We start from the raw sequence: 21,545 nt of genomic DNA, 5'->3' as shown, positions 1-21,545 counted from the left end.
CTCCTCTATTCTAAATCCTTTGTAGCCTTTAAAATGTAGTCCTACCTGTTATGTCTTCAGACCTCTCTGTTTTCAAATCCAGAGGCTTTTCAGAAACTGTGCTCAGAAAAGTTAAGGAAAGGATAAGATGCTGGCAGTTCTTCTTGCTAGTTGCTACTACATGTAACTTTTCTTCTTTGTGTGCAAGCGCTGGTCTTCTGTATGTTTCAGGCTGGTGCTCAAGATTCAAGCCAGATGGAACTACATGCTCACTGATATAAAAGCACTCCATGTCAGGATGGATCTCAGTGTTTATAGTTTGCCTGATTAAGGCACAGCAATCAGGTGAATGTGTGTTTTCTCCAAGTTTGATGTCTGTAAATAACAGCAACATTAAGCGAGTGTGCTCGCTTCGCACAGCGTCTCTGTCAGTCAGTCTGTCTGGACCTTTGACATAGGCAATGTGCTGGAATGGATCAACTAAGGCTACGTTTACACTGCAGGCCTTAATGCTTAATTCTGATCTTTTCTCAGATCTGATCTTTTTGTTTGCCTGTTCACACTGCAGTCAACTTCCAAAAGATCAGATACGTATCTGATTTAGAGCCACATACGAAAGTGGCCTGAATCTGATTTGAAACGGTCAGATTCAATGTGACTTGCGCTGTTCACACTGTCAGAAAAAATTTGATATGAGTCACATGTGAGCAAAAAAAAATCTGATTCAGGCCACTTTTTTTTTTTTTTAAAGGTTTATTTTTGGGCATTTTGTGCCTTTATTTGATGGGGGGGAGCGGTGGATGGGGTCGGGGGCATGCTGCACAATTAATCTAATTGCAGTGGCGATGTAAGGTTGTGCAGGTATTTTTGTTTTAAAAGTACCGATGTTTACAAAAATGCCTGCAGAAAGGCCTTTGAGTTTGCAATGGTGCCACTATAGCACTTTGTAGAAGTACCTGTATTTAAAAATTTTTTTTTTTTTGAAAGCAGAGAAGTACACTTCAAAACTTTGATTATTCTCTGCATTTCCCTTGATAATCAAATAAGTAGGGTCATTATACCATGTAGGACTAAACAGTTAGCAAAAATAATCCAATTGCAATTTTTTTCCCAAAATATTGCGATTTAATACGCGATTATTAAGGTTCCTCATTTTATGTTTTGTTCAACAAGCATAAGCAAGAAACCATTCTTTATTATAACAAACACAATATAAGTTAAACTGGTGATAAACAATTTAAGATATATACATATCTTATTGTGATTTTGGCTCGAAAAGTGAATTTGATGTAAAATGCTATATTAAAGAGGATGATAATTTCTCATATTGATCTCATTTTGATGAAGAAAGCCAAATATATGAGCAAGAACAGAAGGATTTCTGTAGAAAACAATAAACATAAAAAGACACTTTGAAGTTCTCAATAAAGAAAAAAAATTGTATCAAACTGTTTTTTTTTTTTTTGACACTTTTCAGGTTAAAGAAACATTGTACTGTCTGCAATTTGAAAATTACAGCATGCCATATTGCGATTTAATCTAATTTGTGATTCATTGCCCAGCCCTAACATCATGTATGGATTATATCATAATTGCAAATAACAGTATTGTCCAGTACAATCAGGTCAGGTATGGGAGCATATGCTGGTTCCATTCAGATGTATTTGTCAAGTGACTACATGCACTGAACCGTGATTTCCAAACCAGAATGGTGTGGGACAAATAAAAATATTGGTACAGCCCTGTGGAACCAATTTGACTGGTTTGGACAGCTAGAAATACCACAAAACTTTTGCATTTTTAGTGCTTCTCTTTGCAGAAATCCCTTCCTGCCATCCATCTGGAGTTTTGCATGTTGGTGTGACATCATCCACAAACAGCCTAAAGCTAAAATTTTCTGCTCAGTATGATGTCTGACTTGCAAGTTAGCTATGCTGTCACTTATTGGAGAAATCAGCTGTAGTCTGAAAGTATTACTGTACCCCTTTTTACAGAACTTCATCATATAAGCCGAGCAGCGAGTTCAGCTTTGTTTTGTGCTTTTTAAAGTTGCACTGGAGCTATTCAGAGTGCAGAAATACGCTACTACAAACAGCAGGAAATGTTTTTTTTGTGTGTGTTATTCTGGTCCCAGTGTCCACTCCAGCTCCATTCTTTAATGACTGTTGGACGTTTGATGTTTGTTTCGATGGTCTGGACACGACTCAAAGCTTCTTTGTGTGCTGCAGAGCTTTAGAGCATGTCATGAACAGATAAGAAAGCTTCACCTCAAACACTCTCTCTAGCCCCACCAGTCCTGGCTCATGGGACAGGTTTCACTGAGCAAACACACAGCTCAGTCCTCTGTGTGTATTTAAGAAGGCACATATGTGTGTTGTGGCTGTGAGCATGTGTGTTTGAGTGAACTACTGTTCCTGTGTGTGTGTGTGTGTGGGTGTGTGTGTGTGTGTGTGTGTGTGTGTGTTGGCGGACAGTCCGTCCTCCTGGATTAAAGACGTTTAATCCCGTCCATCCTCATCAGATCACAACCTAATGGGTATAACTTGTTAGTCAAGGAGTCCACTCTGCTCACGTGTCAGAAGTTAGCACTGCATGGCTCAATGACTTCTGGTCCTGGGTGAGGGGGTGATATGGTGGAGGTGAGCCAGGCTTTCCATGATGGGTGCACCTCTCAGCTCTAGTTTGGATCAGCAACTTTTAATTGGGTCTTTGCTTTTTTGTGCCTCCTAATCTCCTCCCAGAGCCAAGAGGACACGCCTGCATCGTTTAAAGTTGTGCTGTTAGCCTAATTAATGGTGCTGTTTTCAGATTTTCAGAGGATTTCTCAGTTTAAACCTGCACTCCAGAAAAAAATGAAACAAGATGTAATAGGTAGAACTCATTTCTAAGAGCATTTATTTTTCTGAAAGGATGAGCTCTGTCATAATGACATGTTCCTGTCTTTATATTTTTCTCTGTCATTTTATAGTTAACTATCATTATCAGCAGATGTGAAATTTCTGCTAATATTGATTACCAAAATATTGGCGGTAAGTATCAGTCATCCATACGAATAAGTTTGTAGATTTATGGTCAAGAACAATAGACCTACATCAGCTGAAGTCTTTATCCTCATTCATTCCCCTAAACATATGTTGTAAGGACTGTAGTTTTGAGTCAGAACTACATATTTAAGTCCCTGTTGGTAGTGACTTAAATGAGTTACTGAATATCATATCCAACTAAAAATCCAATGACATGCATCCTTGATATATTTTTTCACCTATTAAAAATGTTTTGAATGAAATATTAAATTCATCAACGTTCTCAAAGAAATTCATTACAGTTTGAGCAGAATTTACCTATAAATTTCTCAGAAAGTATACAGTGAAATCACCTTGAAATTTACAAGCTTAGAGGCAGGGACATAAAGAATAAGAATCTAAGAAACTGTCAATGTGCTGTCCTTAAAATTTGGGCAAAACTTGTCCACAGAGATATATGAGGGTTGGATTCTGCAGAAAGCTGATTTCAGATGCCAAGTTCTTTCTTCAGTGTGTCAAGACTTAAAATACAATCACGATGACTATAACTGCAGTGTTTCGATCATGCAGACAGAACTATAGTGGAATTACCATCCTTTTTAAAAAATTATTATTTGATCCATGTTTGATTGCCAGTGTGTGTGAAAAAGACTGACCCGCAATTTCCACATAGGATGACTGAGCTGTGCCAGAAGCTGGAAGCGAGTCTAGAGCGCTGCGGTGCGCAGCCTTTATCAGCAGGAAGAGATCACGGGAGAACTGTGAGTTCACGCAGGAATAGTATGTCAACAGCGGACAATTTTACTTTTTGGGCTTTATTCATCATCCTTTCCAGTATAAGTCCATGATATAATTGCTTCCACCATTGGGCATGTACATTAGAATGTTAAAAGATTAATGTTTGCTTAAAGGATCTGTGGTTTATGTAAAATTCTTTGGCTAAATATCCTTAAAAGTTAACTTTTCCTCTTCAATGGCACCATTGTAGCTCTGTGACCCACTGACCTCTCGGTGACCCTTTCCTCTCACTGCAGGATGAGACGTAATGTTGATATAGTGATGATTTGTGAATGGGAGTCCATGCACTGTTGTGTTTTGAAAGAACCAGATATTCTATGCTTGTGACGCGGTTTGGCAGCAGCCGGCGCTGAAAATTGACCTGCAGCGTATCTGGAACGAAGTGGGGCGAAGTGGCATTCCAGGCACGCGCCGCTTCTGGACTGGGGCGCCGGCTGTGGAAATACTCTGATAGACTAGAGAGGGAGCGATTTGCTCCGCAGTACGATTTGCCTGTGGATTGCAGCGCGGTCGGTGTATGTGGAAATTGGAGGTGAGGGATGGAGCTAGAAAAAGTCTGCTTGTATTTCCCTAAAATCAATTAATCCGCCTTTATTTTAATACCCCAGAAAGGATTTAGGGGCAACCCTCTTTTAAGATGATGTCAAGTCAATTACAGATAAAATTAAGAGAAAATGAAGTGATTAGATATGGAAGAGAGATTGACAAAAGAAACATTAACAGAGAACATGAGGTCTGAATGATTGATTAATAAAACACAGTCATTAGGACCAAGCCAATATGGACTGAAAATTTCTGCTGATATTTACAGCCGATATATCGGCTGTATGCACAAGTAAGTTTGTGGAGTTTCTAGGCTGGACCAACAGATGTACATCAACTATTTTTTTTCTTTGTTCACACTCATTCCTTGAACTTGAACACAAGTTGTAGGTCTTAACTATATCTATAGATCAGTATCAATATCAATATCTGCTTACATGAGTTTATATTGGATTTTGGGAAAAATCCACCATGGTGCAACCCTAGATTAAATGACTGTAAAAAAAGCTGCATAAAACAACTACAAATAGATGATGGGAGGTTTAAAATCTTTTGAACTGCACAAATGTCAGAATTCAGTGATCTCAAGGAGCCAAGGAAGAAAAAGTGAGCCCACCTAGTTCTGATCTGATGTGGAAAATATAACAACAACTGTTTTCTGGAAGGGCTGCACATTGACGCAGGGGTTAGCGCTGTTGCCTCACAGCAGGAAGGTCCCTGGTTTGCTTCCTGGTCAGGGCCTTTCTGTGTGGAGTTTGTATATTCTCCCCATGGGTGTGTTGGTACTCCGGCTTCCTACCACTACCAAAAACAGGCTCATCAGGTTAATTGGTGACTCTAAAATTGGCCATAGGTGTGAATGTGAGCTGTCTCTATATGTCAAGGTGTGCCCTGCCTCTTGCCCAATGACAGCTGGGATAGGCTCCAGTCTATAGAAAATGCATGGATGGTTTGTCGAACCTTTGGTAACAGTTGATTAAGAAATGGAGCAAGTCTGCACAGATTGACTTGTGATGTTTCTTGTTAAAAACTAAAACTTCATAGACCTTAATTTCAGTATTTCTCTGCAACTGCTTGGTGCAGATGTGGACATGTGTAGTTTAGGACGATTGTTACAACATGCATCATCATCAGTAAGTCTCCATGCGTGCAAACACCTGTTGTGATATCTGAGTATTTAGTAAAGCTTTTCAAAATGCGGGTTGGTAAGATTCATTCTTGTTATTTGAGTGTCTTCTCACACAGCTAATGATAATCACTCCAAAAAAATCATAAACAGGCAAAATACAACGTGAGTCTTTGTGAAACAAGATGCTGAGAGGAGAGATGCAGGCTTGTGTGAAGATAAGGGAATAAAGAGGAAGGATGAATGATGAGTAGACTGATGTGGTTTATGATTTAGAGTGAAACAAGTTGTAAAATTAAGCACAGTTTATTTATTTAGACTTGTGGATTGTAATTGTTTATGTCTTGCTGGTCACAGCAAATCTGTCCCCGTGGATATGCAGCTGCTGTCTGTGTTTTTCTGTTCTTCTTTCTTTTGGTAGGCTGTAAACTGAGTTTCCTTTCTGGGATAAATAAAGGTTTTTGAGTCTTAAATAAATTTATATGCCACTTTTACTATCCAGGTACAGTGCAATACTGTGGGAAACTCTGAACTGTTTGTGAAAATGATATGGATTATTTAGAAGCGCAGTGTAATCGGCAGGTGGAAAGATATCTCATTGGAAGCAGCAGACTGTCCTCATTGTCCTCTGTTCCCTTTTTATCTTGGCCGCCCTGACTCCCAACACAACAGAGACTCAGACTCCAACACAACAGTTCCTCCTTATGAGTCAGAGAGACAACAGCCTGCTGTTGTTCTCTGAAGTCAGTGTTTAAATCTCTCCTATTTACAGGCAACAAACACAACACAATTAAAGAGGTTATCTTGCTCCATGGTTCTGCATAATCACCAGCCACTCATCCGTTATCAAACACAGGAAGTTGACTAATTTGTATTGTGTCATGAGCTGTTGATTGCATGATTACTGGTTCATTTCCTTGACTTATTTTTAATGTTTGCATCTTTAACTGCCACCTTTTGTGTAATTTCTCCAGCCCTCTTGTCAGTGCTTCACATTTTCATTTGTTATTACTCAGTTTTGACCCAGACATTGATAAAACGTCCCTTCTCCCTCACAGGAAGATCAGCGATGAATAAGCTACGGCAGAGCTTCCGCCGGAAGAAAGATGTCTACGTGCCGGAGTCGAGTCGGCCGCACCAGTGGCAGACAGACGAGGAGGCGGTCCGCAGCGGCAAATGTAGCTTTGCAGTCAAGGTGACTCGAACACAAAAACACACCTGCATGTAAAACCTCACACAGTCTCTCTCACTCTCACAGTGCAGCACCGACCTTACTGTAGCACACTCTGAGAAACTTGTTCGCTGCCTGGCTCCCCAAGGACGCTGCTTGTGATTAATCATAAGCATTCAGAGGCTGTGAGCGTGGCTTTTATCTAGGTTGCAACATTATCCACAGGAGCTTTCCAAAGCTGTGGGATGTGTGTGCACTATTGATTTCAGGCCTCCTTGAATCATCAACTTAAATATGCAAAAGTAGAGAAAATGTTTCATTCTTGCTGACAAACAACATTTCAGGGCCACAGCTCTGCAGGCGATGTGGTGCCTTTTTATTGTACACATTGTTTCAAACACAGTTGACCTGGGCGTGCTGTGCTGCAGCTGATGGAGTGGAGAGTTCGTCATATTTTGGCAACAAAGACTTGAACTTTTGCAAACAGAAGTGCAATGGTACACTTCCTCTCATCACATGGCTTGAAATACAGCCCCCACCCCTCCTGTGAGAGTAAACGGGAATTGAAAACCTCAGAGTGGAGAAAGAGAAAGTTTTCCTGAGAATATAGGAACTCTTCGCTGCTCCAGTGCACGTGGATTGCCCAGGCTTGTGGTTTGATGTCTTTGTGATTGCTTTGTCATGTTTCCTTTTAAGAAGGGCAATAACTTTAACTGAATACTGTAGGTGGAAGCGAAAGTGGATGAATTTAAAGGAAGCTGAAGACAGCTGTTTAAGGCTATCTTGGGGTTTTTGCCTGCCAAACTAAAATGATCCCACTCTCCTGATATCAAAACTAGAGTTGTTATTACTCACTAAAATCTTATTTGGACTTGATTTAAAGGGCAGTAGCTCAGCTCAGTAGGTAGAGCAGGCAATCATGTACAGAGGCTAGGCTCCTGTAGAAGAATTGAGTCCTGATACTAGCACTGTTTGGTGCATGCCTCCCCCACCCACTCTCTCGTAGTCTCCTGTCTGTCTTCAGCTGTTTTATCACAATACAGGCAAAAAAGAAATAGTGGTACGTGTGTAAGAATGGTAGGAACATGCCGGAACTTATAATATAACTGGGGTAATATGGCAGAAAATAGTGTGACTTATTGGAAGTTACAAACATACTGTATGTATAATGTTAGCTCACGTAGACCATACTTGGGCGGGCTATCCAGCTGTATTAACAGCCACCCAAATACTGTTGACCATTTTATAAAATATTTTTTATTCTATAATTTAATGCACAAAAGTAAGGCATCTAATAGTCAGTCCCTCAGTAAAGGCATCATTTGAGGAGCAATGTGTGTTAAAATTAAGCTTCTAATGCCACCGCTTTTAACATTTATGTTCAGCAACTTCCTGCCAAGAACTCATGCTCCGTAGGATGAGTGTTTCTACCACATCAACAGTAAGCATTAAAGCCCAGAACACAACAGCCCCAGAACGCTGTGTCGCGTCATATAATGGGCCTCAAGTGCCGCCCCTAGCACACACATGTGTCAGCTGTCAGACTTTCCACCAGCCACTGCATGGAGCTTGATACCTCAGCTGAAAGCCCGCTTAGGGCTCACCTCCTCCACAGAAGATAAGGGCAGTGGTATTTCACCAGCAGCCGAGACCTCCCAGTTATTCTGCACCGCGAAAAAAAAGATGGCACTACATTTACTTTCCATACTTTCAAACAGAGCTGCTACTACAGCAGCCGAAATAGACCAAAAGCCGCTCTCTCAGGAAAACACTCCAGCGATTGTGATCAGCCATGTTGGGAATAGAGCAGTGGTGTTAAGTGCCATGGCGTGGCATGTCCTCGAGTGTACGGCCGCCACCGGTGTGGGTTTGTTAAAAGAAAACAATGGGGGAGATCGTTTGGATGTGCGTCCGATGGCACCTGTGTGTTTCAGACAGGCATTTCACTTGCAATGATTAGGTAATATTAAATAGGTAATATTAATATTTAAACCACTTAAAGAAGTTGAGTGATGTTATATAAGCATCTTTATATAAAGTGCTGCTGATGAATACTGTAATCAGAGCAGAAACACACAAAAGATAAATCTATGAAACGAGGCAGGGTGGGATGACCCTAAGTGTATGGTATTTTGTGGGACACACTGGAGACAGACAACTACAACAGCAGAGTGGAAGATGGATAGAGCAACAACCAAAGAGTTGTGGAGGTCTGTGTGAGACAGCAACCTCTTGTGGACTTTTTAATGTCCACCCTAATAGATATTTTATATTTTTAGGCTATGCAAAATAACAGTATTACAGACCAGGGGTTCTCAAATTTTTTTGACCATGACCCCAAAATAAAAGTGCCAGAGACCGAGGACCCCAACTGTACATGGAGGTGGTTGAAGCATAGATGAACACAGCCGTGCACATTCAATAGTCATGTGCAGACTTGCATTTTAAAGTTTTTTTTAACAATAATTTGATTTCAACATAAATCTGGCCAAATATCCATGTTTAGTTCTACATTTATGTAATTTTATGCATATAATTTGCATATGCATACATCTGGCAACTCTCATTGTCTTAAGACGCCCAAGGGGGTTCAGACTCCCACCTTGAGAACCACTCTTATAGACCATTGCAAAAAAAAATACAGTGCCTCTGAAAAATTCTAACACACTTATATAAAGTCTTTTGGGGATTTTTTGTGATTTTAAAGGGCTATAGATTAGTTTCCTTTAATTGATACACCTGCATGAAGTGAAACAGGTGTGCTCTTATCAAATCATGACCTCAGGTATCTGACAATTGTCTCTACTTGCAGAATCTTTCTGTTAACTTGCAAAGTAGCCAAAGCTTTGACTTTAGCTCCGTTCGCTGTAACTGCTCACTCACTTTACTTCACTCACGTTTCCCCCTCTGTGCTGGCTTTCATCATGTCGGTGCAACCTACCATGCTGCTGCTCTGTGGCCCTCCACCCCCCTCCTCCTGCTCCCGGTCTCCCGCTCTAGGTGCCTCAGAGGAGTCCGGCTGTTGGAGTAGTTGCAGTGAAATGATCACTTACTGCCGCACTGAGGTGCAACCAATAGATGGTAGGAGAGGAGTTGCAGCGGAGAAGAACAAAAACAGTTCAGTCCAGTCAGGGTGAACGACTAAGCCAGTTTGCTACGGATCACATTAATTGTACCTGAGCTCATCCTCAGCCTGTTGGTGGTATTTGTGCTCACATTGATGATTGTGGTGTTCAGGCTGAAACTGCAGTGGCAGACAGTTATTCATAATTCAAGGTGATCGTCAAAGGCATAACAATGTAGACTTGCTCTTTTTGTATGGAAGTGTGTGAAGGTTTGAGCTGAATGTGTGATTAGATGAGACTGCTTGTGTGTCGTTCTTATGCTTACCGGAATGAAAAAGAAACGACAGGAAAGTATTAATTTGGCCTTTGTACCTTTTAAACCATACAGTCTTATTTGTATGGAAATGAGTGCATGAGCTTCTATTCACAGGTCTGGGGGACAGAGTTGTTGGATTTTTCATTCAAACTGATTTGTGTCCAATACCCTGAATTAATTCAACTCTTCAACACTGTATGTCTGTTATTTATGTATCAGCATCTGTGTATAATTTGAAACTTTTACAACAATTTAAATAATGCAGTAAACAATAAAAAGGAAATTTATAAATGCTCTTATCACGGAGCCTTCCAACGCCACAACCGACAATACTTTCAGCTTTGTTTGCAGCTGTGGAAACGTCGGTCTAGTTGGGCTGAAGCTGAATTAGTTGACAACAGAGGTGGATAATATGACCTGAAATCAGTGCATTAGATCACTAATAGATGATTTTTCAAATCAATTCTTTACCTGAATTTTCATGCTTTTCTACTGAAAACACCACATATGCCCTTTAAGCATTCAAACTGCATAACAACAGGAGACATTTATTATGAAGAACTTGGCAGAAACAGTGTTTATCATTGAATTAACTGAGCCTTAGCAGAGCTACATTCAGTGTGCAGAGCTACAGTATTTACGGCAGCTCCTTTGACCACGATCAGAGCCACATCCTCCTGCACTTAAAACACAAGTCATCAGCTGAAAAACACACTTTTAAGAAGCTGTTGTAGGTACTAAAATGGAAAATCACTGCTGCATCAAGCTTTAGACAAACCAAGTTGATCCATTCCAGCACATTACCAGTGTCAAAGCCCAAAACAGAAAGACAGTGACGCTCAGCACATTGAGAAAACTCACTTCATGTTGCTGTTATTATTTGCTGACATTGGACTTAGAGAACAGGTTTACCTGACAGCTCTGCTTTAATTTCATTGTAAACACTAACATCCACTCTGACATGAAGAGCAGATGGTGCTGTTGGGTCCTTGAGCATTTAGGTCCATCTGGCTCTGCTCCTGGAGTTTCAGAGTGAAACAAGAGTTCAGTCGGAACTTTTGTCTTTCACATATCACTGTTAGGATCCACCACTGTAGCTGGTAGGCTTTGCTGGCATTGTTTATGTCTGGTGTATACACTACTACCATTTAGAAACAAAAGCCCAGTTAGTCACATTAGTAATACCATTGGCAGCTTTGATACTGGTTTATCAACCACTGGCATGGTATATTGGTGTGAAATATTTTAGGGTTGTCACAATGCCAGTTTTAGGGTTATAGCCAACTTTTTTTTAGCACTGCTGGCACAAATAACTTTGTAGCACTTCTCACTAGTGACCAGCGTTCCTTATGGCTAAGTTACAAAAGATGAATCCCGCTTTCCTCAGTAGAGTCTGTAAAATGGTTTTAAAATTGCTCTATGTGCTTCATAATTGACCTATGGCTAAGCCACGCCCCCTCCACTCGCTTGAACTAACAATGAACATTCAGTGACAGGCGCTATGGCAGTTGTCACAGGAGGCGACATTTCACAGGAGGCCATTGATAATTTTTGGAGACAGAAAGATCTCATATCATCTAGAAGTCACCAAAAGGGTCTAAACTACGCATTGGAGGGATATATTAATCATTTTATTGTCGAGAAGGTTGACAAAAAGCTTCAGTTACAAGCCAAAATTTACAGGTCCCAGTGCAAACATGATAAACCGCATCTCATTGCCATCACAATCTCAGACCACAAGATAGAGGATCAGCATCAAAGTGCAGCTGAAGTTAAGGTTTTTGACTCAGAATATCAGAAAACTATAACGGCCTTTTTACCATCTTTACCAAGAGTGTCTCTCTGTTAGTCTGGTGCTGCAGTATTTACATTGAATCATTCAGCATAACGTCTGCCAACCTTTGTTATCTCAGCTATTACAGATAAGCTAAACTCCAGAAGTTAACGTTAGTTTACCTAGAGCCCTTTGGACAACAGCTAACAATGATGTACGATCACCCAAATACAAAAACTAGAACAAAAAATGCCAGTGAACTCCCAACAAACAACGTGACACAATGAACAACACAGCTAGGAGCTAACGTTAGACTAACTTTAGCTAACGTTAGAGATGTTAAAGATAACTTAATATTTCTTTCCAGCAAAGTGACATTATGTACCCTCAAAGACGATGTTGGCTTACCTTAGGGCAGATGTAGACATCCGTGTTAACTGTATTAACACTGAGTTGATGTTGTGGTCTACTGCACAATTATATCCAAAGAAGACACTTTTCTCGGTTTAGATGTGGCTCAGGAAAGGGTAAAAATACACTCCATCACCCAGCCTCTCGGGATACCTTGTCTTGGAGTCTCATGTACCCCATGACCATTTTTAAACTTAAAATCTAAAAAAAAAAAAACCTCATAAAACCAGACAAAAACTGACTTTCTCCCATTCATTTCAATGGATGTCCAGGCAGCAGTTGTCTGAGTGTATGGAACGGCTATACGTACTGTGATTGGCTCATCGCGTTTGAGGGCGGGACAATTCCATGTTTCAAGGAAATATCACACAAAAGACATGAAGACAGTTTAGAGGAATCTGTCCTGACTCAGGCAGCAGCTGTAGACCTGAAGACTACCCTCTATAAAAGATTAGTCAGACCAGTAATTCTTCTGCTATTTCAGAAGTCCCGCCCCTCCTGGATTTTTATTTGCAAGTGAGGGAGAGGTGACATTGACGAGCACAGTAGTGCTTCAAAAGTTGAATGGTTTTCAACCAAGAGCGCTTTAAACATGGTGAAACAAACAGCTGATGCTGAGGGTGTTTCTCTGCTCAGAACTGTAAATAAACACTGCCAGTGTTAAAAAAAAAACCACAGTCATCAATGGACACAAACCCTAAAACTTTGATACAAGTAAATAACAGTTGATAATGATACCAGTTTTGGTTCATTGTCCTGTACTTGGCACCAGATTGTTTGAAATTTCCTGTTCAATATTTGCATGAATAAACCTAAGAACACTGGTTCTGGAGATTGCACACATACATGACCAAGTATTTCAACAGTGTCTCCTCCGGTGTCACTCTCTTTGCTTTCCTGCTGTTTTTAAATGACATAACTTCTGAATCTTTTTAAGCAGCAGAAAGGCCTTCAGAAACATCAGGATGCTGACGCGAGGATGTGAAAGGGCCTGCTCTGTGCTTTTATTATCATAGTGTATATATGGATCAAAGGTATAAATTAAAAAGGAATTTCTATTGAAAAGCATTAAAGTGAATCATATTTTGACAACTTGAAAATATTCTTCAATCAAGTTATTTGCACCTTTTGCACAGTCAAAAATGTAAATTACTTCTCCTTACATAACAGCAAAAAAAGACCATGTTTGTCATCATGATGATAATCAATGTAATTTTTCATCTAAAATCAGTCTTATATAGAGCAGAAAAATCTTTGTCATTCTAGACATGTAACATTATCAAATTTACACCATGATCATCGAGTCCAAATTATCAGTGTTACCGGTATTATTAGGATTTCTTATTTATAATTTGATGAAATATTCAAGAAGAACTGATATGTCACACTGTAATCCTTTCATCAAAGTATGAATTAAGAAGGAAACAGCTTAAATTGAGTCAGCAGCACAGAGCACTGTTCACGCTTTACTTGTATAAACATTAAAATATTAACATATTAAAAGTAGACAGGTGCTGAAAGGTATTATGAATTGTTCAGATGGAACTAAAGGGCTGTTTCCCTTTTGTCTAGGCCTAAATGCTTGACTGCTATACAAGATAAAACCCACTGGCATCATCTTTCTGATCTAATACTCTGCAAAAACAGGGATAAGCATATTCTTACTTTTACTCATACCCTCAATAGAGGGATGCCCTGTTATTGTCTGGCTGTTTCCTTGACCTCCATCCTCCTTGGCTTCTCCAGATATTTGTAAAATGTGAGTTTAAAGGCTTCCCAGAGCTGTTTGTTTGTTTTTGTGTTACCTCTGATGGCCCTTCTCCAGCTGGAAAAATCAACCCCAGGGCCTGGAAATGTAAATCCAGCATGTCATGTGACGTCTTTTCCTCGTCAAACAAACAGTGCAGAGGCAGGAAAATAATATCATTATCATGATATACTGTATAAACTGAAAATAATCCAAGCCCACTGTAGGATTAGTGCAGAGGGGAACTAATCCTACAGTGGGCATGAAACTCCATGAATATTCATAACAAAATTAACCTACACATGTAGAACAGACTGTAAAGGGTATGTGTATTTGTTTATTTTGGAGATGCTTTATTTTGATAAATGTGGATGTTTCTGCCTCCAGCTTGTTGCTACCAGCTAGTTACTCACAGGATAGAGTCAGATGGTAAATGAAGCATCTGTTGTGACACTTCAAGCCTCCTCTGCATTTACTCATCACACCTCAGCTCGTCTCAGGGCTGATCTGCTGTTAGTAGAACCGCTGCTTGCATTGTCTTCACTTCCCACAACTGCCTCTTCACATCACTATTATCTCCAGCACATTTTCATGCACGCGTTTGCGTCCGCATGTGTATTCTAATACATCGACGGTGTGACTCACAGCTATGGCGTCACACTCTGAAAATAGCAGGGCCAGAGGGCGGGGTCGACAGGCATGGGTCAGCGTCACTCTCTGTCTGTGTATCTATAAGGAAAGGGTAAGGACTTCCTCTTCAGCCCTGTGTGCACAATGGCCTCTAGAGCGGTCAGGCCTGTGACTTCAGGGCGACATGCAGCCGGGTGTGATGCTGCTTCAGGAGGAGGGAGGTTCAGCCTGGAGGAGGCAGCCTTTTCCGTTCATTCAGTTACAGTTTAATCCACTCACGTAGGATTTCCAGGTTGGGACTGATGTAAGATGTTACGTATTTAAAGCACAGGGTTTCCCCAGGGATATTTGAGATTAGAACAAATACAGTCCATGATTAATCATGATTTCTGGCAGTTTTTTAAGCAGTCTCATAGATCCAGAAGTAACTGGATAAAATTCTCATCACTAATCTCAGTCATTGAATATGTCTGTTTGTAAACTAACCAGTGTACATGCTGTGGCTCCCTTTGCTCCTCACTCAAATGAAAATGAGAGCTGTTTTGGTAGAGGAACAGAGCACACACTCAAGGAGGGCGCACTCCATTTACCACACATGACTAAGCCTATGAATAACACAGCATGTTGCAGTGATTGTGTTACTTTAATTTCATGATCAAAGGAAGATTTTAGAAAAATTAAAAATAGGAGAATGATTTATTCTAAAACATATGCTATTAAAAATGATTAAAGTTTTCAAATTCTGATAACCTGAGCTCTTTAGCTGTGCTCCATGCTCCATCACGTCATTGTTTAGTTTTCCTTGTGTAATACTGACCTCATAAAAACAGACATTTACTGTACGTTTGACCCACATATGATTTTATTTCTCAGGAAGTGTTTAGTTTTCTCCGGAAAAAAAAAGGATCAACAGGGGAGCATTTGAACCGCCATTGACCTGAAAATGGTAATTAATGAGGTGTATAAATCACAAGCAACACTCTAGCAGGGAATATTAGACAATCTGGGCTCATTTAAATACCCAGTCTCCCTCCAGAGCTTATAATTGTTATCTCTCTTAAACGTCAGCAGAGATAGCCAAAGGAAAGATGTGTCAAAGCATTACTAACTCTCTCTCCCCTTCTTTTTCTCTACCTCTCTCTACCCTGCAGTACCTGGGCCATGTGGAGGTGGAAGAGTCCCGGGGCATGCACATCTGTGAGGACGCAGTGAAGCGGCTGAAGACGGTATGTTTCACTAGAAAACCCCTCAGTACTTCCAGGAACGAGGCTGCTAAATATCAGACGCAGTCCTGCTTCCTCTCGATCTGTCTCTTATCTTTTCCCCTGTTAGTTTCCCTCTCTGTGCCTCAGACATCCTACTCACTCCTTCTAACATTTTATCTTCCCCTCCTCCATCTGTCACCAAGTAGTTCTCTTCTTGTTCTGTGGTTGTTTATTCCTGCCTAGTTCATAGTTAATTCTTTACACTGAGGCTGCTTGTCAAGGAGGGTCTCCTCTCATTGTGACCCTCAGACAACCTTCAGGGTGTGAGGGTTGGATCTGAACGTCTCTTCCTCTCTCACTCCTGTTGGCCGCCGTCTCAGCCAGAGGAGAAAGACCGGCATGTACTTCCTGCTGCAGTAGATTCCGGTGGAGTTGCGCAAAAGGAACAAATTCCAGTTTGAGGAGTAGGGTAGAGGAGGGGAAAGGGGGAAGCCTTGGAGGAACTGCTTTTCCATGCTGTCAATTGTTCCAAAGGTCCCACCCAGGTCATAAACTCCTGTGGGTTAACGAGTCGGCAGTCACAGCCAAACCTGAGTCGGCAGGTCTGGGTTCTTCTAAGGAGGATCAGTGCGTAATGCTTCAGTCTTACTGCTTAGGTAGAGTTGATGTCTGCGCCAAGAAAGGTCGAGAAAACCCTGATAGCAGCTTTCAGTTTCATTTTAATCAGTAATTGAGTATCACACCGTTAAATCTGCTGATCATTCTCTTCCAGATGACATAAAAATGCATAAAGGGCCTTTATTCATTTGTATGTTTGGCTTAATGAGCTGTTGGAGACAAGTAGAGCTATTCAGAGCAGTTTGTTTCTTTGATTATATATTGTAGAACATGACTGCCTCGAGAATCATTTAATATTTTATGAGCACAATTAAAGGGTTGTAAAGTACTTCAGTATTCATACAGAGTAGTAAAAATGAAGCTGTATTACTGAATAGCTGAACTCACGGAGTAGAGCATGTTTGACACAGCCTATCTATACACTTTATAACTTTACTAACTATAACGCTCCAGTGTTAATGTCTCGAGTTTGGTATTTTTCACAGTTGTATTTTTTGAAGCCTGATTTTCCCACATCTGGACAAAAGGATATGTATTTCTACACTTTGTCTAAGATGCACAAGTCACTGCAACAGCAACCTGTAAACCATAGGAGCACCCAAGCCAGTTTTTGCCACCTTTGCTCCGTCTGTATTTTTTATGCAAAAATGAATCCCAACCCTTTCAAGCACAATAAAGTAATAAACATCTTTTTTCAGGAAAACCTGGATTATTAGAACATGTGTGCTGCAAGGATGTCTGACAAATGTCTCAAAAGTTATATGACCAGAAAGACAAAGTAAAAGAACAAAATGGAAATTGATTCTCAGAGAACTTTAAACAAATCACACCCTGATCAACAATGAACAAGCCTTTCACGTCTGCATTTAGTTCCTACCAGCCTTGACTATCAGTAGAAAAAAAGAACAACTCTCTAACAAACACAAAGCCCAAACTGTCACTGTCATTCAGCTCAGTGAAACCAGTTCATATTTTGCGCATATGTGGCATTCCAGTACGTAAAATGCATATGAATCCCATTTTTGGATCACAAGCAGCATCTTTTCATTATTTTTTCCTTACCTTTCCAACTGGCAGATAACTATCTTTTCTCTTGTGGATCTTTGTCTGGTCCTGATTGGTCGCTTCCACCAAGAAAACAATAAAAGAAGAAATGGAGCATTGTGATTGTTGCCTTTTTACTGCAACACTGCTAAGGTTTTCATAGCAAAAAGAGTCAGTCATAATATCATGAATTTGGCTAATGTGGATTTATAGCATCAACACTGTGAATAAACACCTGGCTTTGTGCCTGGATTAAAAATGTTCTGGAAGAAGATAACAACAGGAGGCATCTGTAGATCGGCAAAAAGGAAAGCTTCAGATCACATTTCAAATCAAAGAGATCAGTCTTGGTTCTTGAGATATCGTAAAAAAACAATTGCACTACTGTTTGGGATCGTTTGGGATCCTGGGAGGTTCTCAGGCATACCCTGCCTTGACACTTATAGGGGCTATCATTTAAGTAAACATCCATATCATGATTTTGTATTGAAGAAGAATTACTGAAAAGTTCAGTGTACACATATTTTGTACCTACTTTTACATCACAGAAGTTGTCTGCATCCCATACACAGGTGTGACCAACATGTCAGTATTAAATGCTTAAAGGCACAGCCTCATTTACTACACAGGACCAGACACAACTGAAATTTAGCCCTTTTATTTTTTATTTTAAACAGCTGCTTTGCTGCTCAGAGTATGCTGGTATACATGGTGAGGCAAACCACGCTGATGGTGCCATTTTAACAGCTTTTCTCCCTGGTTAAGTCATTGTCCTGCATTAAAAATGGTATTGTCTTGAGGAGTTGTCAAAAAGACACTTAAGTTTAAAACAACAAGTGACCAGTAGAGATGGACAGCTCGACTTCCATGCTTTGGGTCTGTACTTCACAACTATCCCTGTTAGCTGTAAGCTCAACTACCGTACTTTTAGCTAGCAGAAATGCAAACTCCACATGGTTAGATGTAATGATACTGAAGGGCTGTACAGACCCACTGTTCAATTTGGACTTTGCTGAACACAATGGAGACTATCTGACTGCATCTTATGTAAGGATGACGCTTATAGTCTGACAGTAAAACTGGCAGTGGAGACCAACAAGTCCTAAGAAAAAGTTTAATGAGCCATAACATCAAGGTTGAAAAAGGTTCAACCACCCATTGTTGGCTTTTGGATACAGAGGTAGTCCGTAGTGCTTTGTGTGAATGAACCTTAAACAATTTGATATCTAATTCCTTAGACTTCACACAGTGGTGCTCTTGGATTCCTTTATATGCATTGAATTGGTTGAGTAGATACAAAGCATACTGACACACAATAAAGACCACCACATCAACTGATGTGGTCTGCGGTATTCTGCTAGTAAACAAAAGCATGGCTTTTTTATGTCATCCTAGCCTTACTTGGAGTGATGGGATTTGCAGCTCTTTTTAGGAAACTGGATTATTTGGCTCAGCTCTGTCTTAGGAGGTGGCTTGCTGAAAAATTGTCTTGCATAAGAGGCAGGCAAGTTAGTTGTGATGTCAGGTTCCTAATGCAGATGTATTGTTTGTGCATAGTTTGGTTGCACATACTGAGGTGCAGCCGCATGGTATCTTAAGGCCAAAAACACACTGTTAATGCAAAATGTTGATCTGAACCACACATCTCACCAGACTGTCAGCTCACAGGCACACACGGAAACCCACACAGGAAGAAGTGTACCCAGAGGCACATCATGCAGACATACTGTATACACAGTGGTGCCTGATGAGGTCACATGGGGAACACAGAGCCAGAGGCTGTCAGGTCTGATTGGGTTTCATTCATTTAAACAGGGACGACAAAATGGAGCCAACTCAAAGGGATTTAACCTCACATCCTCCTGCAGGCTGCGACTATCTAAACCTGCTTGACTTAATGACATTCTCTCAACCGCCCCCGTGCTTGCAAAGGTGATGCCTGGCTGATCCACATCCATGATCAGTATGGGATGTCAGCTTCTGCTACTTTAAAATGCAAATTCAGGGTTTTGCCCTTTCTGAGGGTATGCTACAGCTTAGGAGACTCTTCCTAAATTAGACCTGTCAGTTAAAAATAAAATTAACATTACTCCATTGCATTTTTTGCAGTTTGACAATTACTGCATCTTTTTCATAAACAAGTATAATTTCCTACAAGTAAAAGACCAAAATGGACCTGTATTCCTGCATTCCTTTGTACTGGAGGCACCAAGTGTCTTTAGTAAAAAGAGAGGCTGAGTCAAGCAGAGAAGTAGACAGTCTGGTGGCTGTTTTACATTTGGTGCTTCTTTCAGAATATTCAGGGTACATGGAGGCCTACTTTAGTGTGGAACACCCTAGACAACCAGCTACACCTGATGGCAGGGCCGCCCATAAGGGAGGAAAGCTTTCTGGGGCCTGGCTGCTGAATGGGGCCTGTGAAGGCCAACAATAACCTTGTTTATCTTTAATACAAATAATGCAAAAATGTGTTTATTTGATCTAAAACACTAACTGAAACTTAGAACACATTTCTCCTCTGCTCTTGACTGTTGCCTAAGCTAAATGTAGCCAGTTTTTGAAATTAGATTCTTAATTTAAAAGAGTAAGGTGTCACTTCATTTGTATGTATAAGTGCAGATGTAATCACTGCACTGTGGATTTATCACACATTATCTTCACTTCTAGACTATGTGTAAAAATACAGTTGATGTGTGTAAGAGCCTTAAGGGAGGGCCTATCATTACTGTCTGATTGTACACCTATGTATTTTACTAATATTTAAGTCCGACACATGGTTTATTCTGCCTGTATCAATGGCTGATGCATCAGCTGTAAATATCAGTATTTTTCATGCCTGCTAAAACTGGTATTTAATCGCTAATACCAATGTCAATCTGATGATATTGTGCATCCTTAGTGTAGGCAAATTTAAGCTTGAAAAATTGATTTTTGTAACATTTCTGATGATGTTTACAATTGATATCTTGACCATGTGTACTACTAAATATGTGAGTTTTAATCAGGACCAACAGACCTATATCAGATAAGTCTTTCTTTTGTTTTCACCCAAATTCCTTAAACTTTAAAGTACATTTTAAGTTAAAACTTTAATTTTTTTTATCTTAGTTAGAGTAATATGTCCGTATTGATGTCTGTATTGCCCAAAATGAATTTGGAAATATTGACCTATCTGCAAACATCTTGTGCATCCTTACTTAAAGACAGTTACACTCTGATAGCTCCATTAGAAGAGGAGAGTTGGTACCCTCCATATGTCCTTTGCTTTGGCTGTCCTATCAAATGAAGACAAAAAGCCCAAACTAATAATCTTTAAAAAGGCTGTTGTTCTGCTCTAGTTAACACAATGTTGATGACAGGATTAGGGGAAGCCTGAATTGTTCCCTAAAGGAACAGTGGAGTGTCTAACAGCATTAATTAGCATTGATCCGATATACGCTCCTCTCCAGGCTCTCTGTCTGATAGGGTGCTGTAGAAGTATCATGCATCCTGTCAAACAAAAACTTTCTTTCATTCAAATAATGCTAATTAAAATAGCTAAAAATAGAAAGTAACATGAGTAACTGACAGCTTTGAATTGGCAGTTGATTGGCAGACCCATCTCATATATTTAGTTTTGGAAAAGCGTGGGATCAGGGCATCTCTGGATTTTATATTAAGATACTTTTACACAGAAGAAATGACGCCTCTAAACTCTGGGGTAGCCTTTCAAATATCTTCATAATTTAAAATGTAATAATACAGCAGAGTAAATATTTGCCAGCATCCAGTACGGGCGCTTACAGCAGCAGAAGAATCACGCCACACTGCTGTGTGTCACTCTGCCCTTCACTTCTGATTAGTTTTGCTCGGTGTGATTTTCAGACAAGAGTTGAATCGTAAACTGTTCTCCTGAGCTGCTCTCTGTACAATGACGCATCTTAAAATAAGGAGTAATATAACGTCAGAGTAAAGTTTGACGCAGGTTTTTATGATGATCTGAATCATGGACTCACCGTTCTAATGCTGTCTGAGGTTCCTTTAAAGGTTTCTTTGTTATAATGGCGGGCTGTAGGAAAAAATGGGACATACATTCTGGCAGCATGCCTGACTCTG

General features: G+C 40.2%; 1 protein-coding gene across 5 annotated transcripts in view; it reads left to right on the top strand.

The window, feature by feature from the left end:
- The window catches only part of numb (NUMB endocytic adaptor protein), a 100,927-nt gene that overhangs the window by 56,011 nt on the left and 23,371 nt on the right, over positions 1-21,545 (top strand). For 4 of the 5 annotated variants that reach the window (XM_041811874.1, XM_041811872.1, XM_041811873.1 and 1 more), the window contains exons 2-3: positions 6,528-6,664; positions 15,735-15,809. In XM_041811874.1, the coding sequence (XP_041667808.1) occupies positions 6,539-6,664; positions 15,735-15,809 (201 nt within the window). In that variant the 5' untranslated portion in view covers positions 6,528-6,538. Of the gene's footprint in view, positions 1-3,724; positions 3,764-6,527; positions 6,665-15,734; positions 15,810-21,545 lie in introns of those variants that run through there. The other variant, XM_041811871.1, reaches the window with a different exon arrangement.

Source organism: Cheilinus undulatus, linkage group 18, assembly GCF_018320785.1.
Source record: "Cheilinus undulatus linkage group 18, ASM1832078v1, whole genome shotgun sequence".
NCBI lineage: Eukaryota > Metazoa > Chordata > Actinopteri > Labriformes > Labridae > Cheilinus > Cheilinus undulatus.
This window is presented reverse-complemented; position numbering and strand designations above follow the sequence as displayed.